This window comes from Diospyros lotus, chromosome 6 (genome assembly GCF_014633365.1).
Source record: "Diospyros lotus cultivar Yz01 chromosome 6, ASM1463336v1, whole genome shotgun sequence".
Lineage (NCBI taxonomy): Eukaryota > Viridiplantae > Streptophyta > Magnoliopsida > Ericales > Ebenaceae > Diospyros > Diospyros lotus.
Genome location: NC_068343.1, coordinates 14,344,300 through 14,352,946, shown reverse-complemented (window position 1 = coordinate 14,352,946; position 8,647 = coordinate 14,344,300). Strand labels below are relative to the sequence as shown.

At 33.4% G+C, this 8,647-nt stretch overlaps 1 protein-coding gene across 1 annotated transcript; it reads left to right on the top strand.

The window, feature by feature from the left end:
• Window positions 1-6,426: 6,426 nt before the first annotated feature.
• LOC127803897 (ethylene-response factor C3-like) lies at window positions 6,427-7,226 on the top strand. Its single transcript, XM_052340510.1, has one exon. It carries the CDS (start codon window positions 6,592-6,594, stop codon window positions 7,216-7,218), a length of 627 nt encoding a protein of 208 aa, XP_052196470.1. The 5' UTR covers window positions 6,427-6,591; the 3' UTR covers window positions 7,219-7,226.
• Window positions 7,227-8,647: the final 1,421 nt, after the last annotated feature.

Sequence of the window (8,647 nt, the reverse complement as noted above, 5' to 3'; positions counted from 1 at the left end):
CTCCTTTTCTTCATCATTCGTCAATTAATTATATTCATCAACGGGGCAAGCGGCCACGCCCAGCCAGCCAACCCGGCCATGTTTGCTCCAGCTTCTGCATGTGTGTAGTATTCCATTCCCACTTCCCAGCCAACCTTCCGCAAGCTGTTCTCTTCTCAATCAATCACCCCAAAAAAGTGCTGAGGTGGCACATAACAATATTTCTAGTGGTTGGACTCCACGCCACTCCACTCCACTCCAAGTTGTTTCCCTCTTTATATTTCCTTTTCTTTTTATTTGAGAATTCACCGCTCCAAAACTCCTTCCAAGTTTTCAACTAATTTATGGTTACCTGTATTTGTTATTTTTAATATAAATGCTCTGATGATCATGTTGTAGATTAATGTACGCCAAAGTTTCAATATATTAATTTTTTATTAATTTAAAACTACAATGATTTCCTAGTACAATACATTAAAATTAAACATATATATATACATATAAATAAACTGTACAAATTTTATGTTTGAGTACTATTTTTGTATAAAATAGGGTGATTTATTAGCATTTTTTTAATGTAAAATGCTGTAAAAATGTAATCTTTTTAGTTTTAATAGAAGAATGTAAAGAAATTGAAGGCGAGAAGCTGGTATTAAAGGAAGGAAGGAAGGAATAAAGTACTCTATTTAATTATTATTATTATTATTAGTATTTTAATTAATTTATTTTAAAAGATATGTGATGAAATGTTAGAAAGGCGGAGACGGTTGGAAACACGTGGGGCAGGTGAGTGAGTGTTGGATTTAGATTCCCCAAGCAAATGCTAATAATTAATATTTTATTCCAATTCAGTTAACTGAACCGCACTTCCAATTCCAATGCCGATGCAGTTATGCTCCACAATCCATTCAACGGTCAACGGTCACTTCTTTCACCTTTCATCTCTCGCTCGGGACTTACCACCATTAGGATGGAAATTACCTTAAATATATATATATATATATAAATGAGAAGCGTTAGAAAATGTCGGTTATCACATTAACTAAGATTTAATGTTAATTAATGTAACACATATTGCTTAACATATTAATAACATAATATCATGAGTGATTATATGGATGTGGTGGTTATGGGGGTGGGGTGGGGGGTGTTAATTGATCATGTTATAAGAGGTTGTGGGCTATGTTGTGATGGGAAAAGTAACGAAATAATTGAACTTTCCTTCTTTCGAATTTTTCCTCTTGTCTTTTTTATTAAATCCAAATGCTAAGATTAATTCAATTACAACGGAATTGCGTATATAGTAGAATATAAAAAGATAAAAGCTCCCTTAGAGTGGTTCATGGGCCAATTTTCAGTTCAAATTGGGCTGCGCTTTCTGCTTCGAAGGAGCCCAAGCCCAAGCCCGTGTTCCTGTCAAAGTTCATATAATTAGTCCAAAATTCCTCTAACTGCCTCATCCGAATTGTTAATAATATAATTATCAAATGGCCGTGTTTGGTCGGCTCGCACTGTGCATGTCTGCTGGACCTCAGGTGGGTCGGCTCAACACAGCCTGTTTGTCACACTAGGCCATTTTTTTATAAATATTTTGCTGCATATATATTGGTGAAATCATAAAAAAATACCTCCAATGTTTTGAAAATAGCAAAAACTTTCCTGTCATTAGTCTAACACTACATCTTAGCACAAAATCACAAATTTATTTTAAAAGGGGATTCTCGTACGTTTCAGGTTGGCCACTTGTTAATATAACAAAAAATTGTAATAATATTTCATATTATAGCTGACACCCTCATGATGATGGTATTGGAGATTAATTACTATGATTTTATCTTGATGCGAACACCGCTAAGAAAAAAAACAAAGGATAGAATTAATTTCTCTGGTATATATAATCTTTGATATTCAAATTAATAGAGTAAATGAGTAATAAATATGTATTGAACAATAAAGGTTTGTTCGTCTACTTATAGGGTTCTTTCATTTATATAGGCAAAATAAATTAAAATATTCAAGAATTATATTTACAATTTTTAGACTCGATTACCTTGAACTAGGAACCAATCAATTAGACTGAAAAAATATAATGTCGGTTCAAATTTTCAAAAGATAAAATGAGCTAAATATTCGAAATTATCTCTAATACTTTCATGCTCGGTTATCCCAAGTTACAATTTTCAAATCCAATTTTCGAATTTTTCACCAATAGAGGTTGGGTTCTTCTAGATTAGGATTTAAGAATTAGATTGTGGTGCTTATACTTTAAATTTGAACTTTTCTTTTGTACCCATCAATTACATTGTAATTTCATAAAATATGCACTTAATACTCTTGTAATTTCATAAAATTTGTACAAAATATCCACTTAATCTAGTATTTCTATAGAAAAAAAGGCCTTCACAAAATCCAACCAAATTTTCTTTGCTTTCCAAGACTTTTTATTAAGTGTTCATATAAACAAATTGACAACACATTTATATCAAATCCCTTATACATTTTTATATCTTATTTTCAACGAAAATGAATGGTGACTTGAAACACTCCATATATTCCCAACTACTTACAGTCTTAAGCATGCCCTCTTACTTCATTCAGTTCATCACATATTCAAATATCAATTTTCGATTGTCAAAGATCATCAATAAGCACTTTCTTTTCTTTATTGATCGAGATCCAAACTTTAATACTTATTTAGAATAGTTCAAAATAGCTATGATTTTTTTTGGTTATTTAAGGGTAACATGGATAGGATAAGCTCCCAATTGTTTTTAAAAAAGTTTATACACAATTATAGTAATATCAAATGAAAAATGACTAAGAATTTTAGATAATCGTTTAATATTAAGGATACCTGTAATATCTTATTAAATATTAAAAAAAAGCGTAATTACCCTTTTTTGGGCCAGCATGGTCCGGAGTAGCGATGCGGGCCGCTGGCGGGCGGGTCGACATGTCTCCCGTGTCATCCCATCTTTATGCCAATGAAGGAAACTTGAATTGAAGGGAAACGACGAAGACAGAGAGAGAGAGAGAGGGGGGGACGTGATGTGAGGAGCATGTCAATCCACGAACACATTATATCATTATAATAACGGGAGTGTCGATTTTACTTTTCTGCCGCAAGCAGGCCAAGTCCATACATAGATCATGGGCCAGAAATCGATTCAGGTGGGCCTGGCAGTGGTTTGAAGGGTCCATTTCGGCCCCCCTTTGGTCCAGCATTTAGGGCGGGCAGTCGCAGCGAGAGTGGTGGGTGGCGGTCAAGTCTTTTTAGGAGGGCATTCAACTTGGATTAACGGATATTAATTAATTAATTAATTGGATACTTACCATAATCCAACACTCCTTTCCCAATCCTAATCTCACTTTTTCCCACTTTCCTTTTTTGATAGCCTCACTGAAAGCATCATACCTTTAGGAGACGTAAGTAATTGAAGGTTAAAATCTATTATTAAAAATCTAAAATCAAAAAGTAAGAAAACGATATTTTTAAGTTCAACATGGATAAGAAGAGTTACTAAATTAAACTGAAAGAAGGAGGTTGATTATTGTGGTAAGTGACATGAATATCTACGAGAATTATGAATATTTAATTGGAAGCTATTAAAAAAAGAATAAAAAGGATAAAATTAAAAATTTGGTCTTGGGCGTGGGCCCCCCCCGCCGACGGAAAACGACAAAAGCACATAGAGAGGGGTCAAACTCAAACCTCAAATCTGTGGATCTAACTCTCTCTCTCTTCCTTAAAAGAATGGATGACAGGCCATTTTCAGTACGGAATTTCGTATTTTTTTAACTCCAATTTGCACAAATACAGAGCCATTGGAAGGAAGGGGGGAACTATGGACATATCGGCTTCTTCTTCTTCTTCTTCTTATCTTTCTTTGGAGTAATAATATAAAGTAAAATATTTTATTTCTAATGTCGAAAAATGAAACTTTAATCAATTTTTTAACCCGAAATGATGCTAACGGTTTTGTTAGTTATTAATTATGACAAAAATAATGGATAGTAAAATGAAAAAAAAGAAAATTTCATATTTATTTCATAATTTGTCTAGAGTTCATGTTTTAGATCTGACTAAATTTTACATTAGTTGTCGGCTACCTAACACAATTTTCTTTCTTTATCCGAGTTTAGGACAGACAATGAATAACATGCCCAAACGGAGATAAAATGGTATTTGCAATTACTTGCAGAGATAATATGTAATTATTTTATATAATAATTATATATGTAGTAAAGTTAGTAACTAAATTATATATAGAGCCGTGAGTGTAGAAATTTATAACCTAATCGATAAAGCTATAAACCTTAATTTTTGTCTTTAACTTAATTGCGATAGGAGCAGAGAGAGACAAGTAGTTGATAGAACCCCAGTTGAAGTTCTCAGGTGTAACAGTACTATGATCACTAAGCCATCTTATGATGTTATGCCACATAATATATGGATAGAGAAAAAAGTCATTTGAATGGTAAAGCAGCCTGTCAAGATAAATGTCAATTTCATGGCACATGCACATCACATATCTAATCTGATAATTGGTTTTTGACTATAGAATTATAGATGATATTAATTACTTTTAAATTCATTCATCTGAGGTAATAAGATTACTCCCCAAATTAATAGACTGAAATAATGAACACAAAATTAAATTAAGGTATTCAACGGTTACTAATGATATAAAAAAAGTTGTATGCCACAACGAAATTAAGGAATCATGTATCCGTTCACATATATTATGTTAATTTGTTACAGAAAAATATAATATAATGCATTCGTACTTTCGACCATCCTAATGACGACCTTTTATATATATGTTTGTATTTCTAAATGTATATATAAATGTGCAGCCAACATGATCTTTAACTTGATATATATCGTTTCAGTAGCTATATATATATATATTATTTACCCTTTATGCTGTCACTATTATATGCTCTCTAATAATATTCATGATTAATTTCTTCTTATTATAACTGTCAGCCACAGATGTGGATGTGTGCAGATAAGTTGAGGCAAGCTCACCTCACATTTGGAACTATAATTGTCCATTTCAATATCATGTTAAGACAAGCTCTTGGATTTCAATTTAGTATCCATGGCGATTATTTAGGGTTTAGAGTGATTGCTTAGGTTCCATGGTGATTGTTTAATTGGTTGGTCACTCTCCACACGCTACATGAAAATATATAATAGTTATATATATATACTGGATAACTTCTCAGCCTAAAAAAAAAAAAAAAATTGTATAAATTATAGTAGAGAGTTTCTTGAATGCCCCAAATAGCCAATGTGGTGATCTGAATTGGGTTAGACACATTATGTAGTGTCTCTATTTGCCTCAGTTTTTCTCTTCTATATATTTAGAAGAAAATTACAAATTTGTAATTGTTCATGTTACAGTAGATATAACATTAACCTAATATCGAACTTGTCAATTATGAGTGCACAAATTATTATTTTACTTCCTGTTTCTATCTATTTGAGTTAATGTTTGAGATAGCATTAATTGTAAAGTAGGTGGATAATAATTTTAATGTGCAACTTGGATACAACAACAATGAATATAAAACAAAATTCACAACAGCTCTGATTTCTGTCTGCATGCTTGATCTTTCTTTATAATCAGATATATAAAAAAAAAAATAGAAAAAGAAAAAGAAAGAAGGGAGATATGGAATCAGAAGTTATATAAGTTACCTAAACATATTTACCATGGGCTATTATGTCTTGAAAGGTGGCAAAAAAGCATGATGCATCTGCCCCTAACCTTCTAGAATCACTCGATTTCTTGTCACTTTGAATGCCCTCTGGCACCCTTGTAATCATGATCATATTTATCCTTTCCAACTTGAATTTCATTAGTTCATTTGTTCAGTTTAAACTAGTTTGGAATATTACTTAAAATTAGTCCTTGAAGGATAAATTAAAATGCTGCTGCTGCTGCTGTTAATTAAATGTATTTTGGCATAGACAAATTAAACTAAAAGAAACAAAACTTGTAGGGTTGAACTAATATGTCTGTTAAAGAGCAGAAAAGAGATGGGTGAAAATTAGATTAGATTGGCAACATGATAACAAAAATTTGTGTCATTACCAGCATAATTTGTAGGGCTAAACTGGATATATATTATTGTTCTTCATGTTCTTGAGAGCTTTACAACAAATAATAGGGTATATATATATATATATATATGTGCGTGTGATAGCTGATTGGACACCTTTAATTGGACACAGCACTTTGATGCAAAGTGCATAACCACTACACTGTCTTGCATTATTTCTCCTATTTAAACCCTACCCTCCAAGTTTGGCCCTATAGAATTAAAGTCGCTCCAAATTTTGATCACAAAATAAGGATAATTTGTATCAGCAATTACAATAATAATAACAGAAAAAGGAACCCCGTCTTCCCCATGAATCCTTTATATAAATATGAATAATATTCCATCTGTACTGCTCAATGGAACCTTATCTTTAATTCCAGTCCTTGTCGAGATCAAACTTAATCACATCCTTGCTTTCATCTTGTTGTTTAAAGTCAAACTCGATCTGGGTCTGGTTGGGCATTTTGAAGCTGATTAATTCTCAAACAAGCATTATTGATGGATGAATATTCGCCCCCTCCGCATCTTAGGCTTGATTCTCTCCCATGTGAAGAAAACCAAGCCGATGTTGGTGCTGAGGAAACGAAGGAAAAATCTCTAGAAACAGATTCTTCAAGAGGAGTTGGCGATGAAGAGTTCGCTTCAAACGCGAAAGGAGAGACTCAAAAGGAGAAGCGGTACATAGGGGTGAGGAAGAGGCCGTGGGGAAAGTATGCAGCCGAGATAAGAGATTCAACAAGGAATGGAGTTCGAGTTTGGCTTGGAACATTTAGTACTGCGGAAGAGGCAGCTTTGGCTTATGACCAAGCTGCATTCGCGATGCGAGGCCAACTGGCTCGCCTCAACTTCTCGACAAACAGAGTGAAGGAATCGCTTATCGACATCAAGTGCAGCTGTGAGGATGGATCTTCTCCAGCTGCAGCTGTGAAGGAGACAAACAAGAGGAGAATGAAGTTGTTAAAAGGTAAGAGGACTAAGAAAAAGGTTATTGTGAAGACAGAAGAAGCTATGTTGGTTTTTGAGGACCTTGGAGCCGATCTGTTGGATGAGCTTCTAAGTTCATCATCAGAGACTGTTAGTTCATCATCTGATCAGAGTACTAATAATAAAGCTTGTACATATTGATTTACATATTTCAATATTCCCACAATCCACTGATTGCACTTTCATCTCTTGCTCAATGAAACACTTAATTTTACTCTGAAATCCCATGTCGACTCAAATAATTCCTTTTGAACAATTCCATTACACGTCCTTGACCAAAGAACTAAACAGTAATATTAAGCTGATTTGATTAACAGTTTAATCTGAAAATCTACAAAATTTCCCAATATTCTCTGAGTTTTCGGTGGATGAATCCACCAGATAACTAGGAGGCTGTAGTTCATTCTTCCAGTGTGTATTGCAAACTTAATATCTTCAATTGAGATAAGCTGTTTGATGCTTTTCATTACTTCATCTGAAGAAGAATGGAGGAATTGCCATTTCTAATCAATGTTTGAATAGAAAACCCGAACTTGTAACCCTCTTTTGTCAACCATTACTTTTTTGTAGTTTTAATCTTTAACGTTGCCGTTATGGAGGAAACCCTTTTCATATAGCATCTTCATTGCTGATACAAATTGGGTATATATCGTAACCTCAAAACAAATTCTTGCCGAGAACAAAGAAAGTATCTTAAGAGGTTATGTTGTAAAATAGATTGAGATGTATTGTTTCTGATGGTAATTAAGAAAGTAAGCTTGATAATTTGAAGGGAGATTGTTAAAAATAAGGGGATCAGAGGAGGAAGAAGAAGAAGCAGCAGCTCCAACATTATTAAAGATTGGTACCTGATAATTCATGTTTTAATACTACATATATACGTAAAATTAAAACATATTATTTAAGGTTAAAACAAAAGTATCTGATGCTTCATTGATCATAATCTTCTTCCTCCTCCTCCTCCTCCCCCCCCATGTTGTACATTAATTTTGTTTGTGTGTGTGTAAAGTAATTCACAATTTAATCTAGCGTACAACTAAATTCCTGTAAATGAGCTAAGATGTAGAAACAGAAATACTTTGATGTTAGACAATACACTTTGTCCTATCATTTCTACTACCAATGACATTTTGTTCACCTACCAATTATTGATGTTTGCACCTTTACTTGATCATATTTTAGAAATTTCAAAAATCTTTTTTTGATGCCCTTGAAAATGCGTTTCCGAAATTGTCATGATATAAATAAAAAAGGGTTTTCTGGGCGCATGAAAAAGGAAATTGAACTAAAACGTAACAAATCAAATGTCTTTTACAGTGCACACCGTAGCGCGAGAACATGGTTGATTTGTGTTTCGATTGAAATCCTGTACATCCCAAAGTGTTACTGTATATTGTGATTTTGAGCATGGTTTTGACTCCTTTAGAAGATCCTTGGTTGTTGCAGCCCAAGAATCTATAATTCGTAATGCTATTGGCGACGCTGCTTGTTGAATGTTATCTAGGATATCCTGTCATTAGAAGAAATTAAGCATTAAGTAATTCTAGCTTAGCTAGTAGTATACCTGTGA

Bases quoted from the DNA above. Each gene is read 5' to 3' on its own strand.
- LOC127803897 (XM_052340510.1), top strand. From the start codon at position 6,592: ATGGATGAATATTCGCCCCCTCCGCATCTTAGGCTTGATTCTCTCCCA.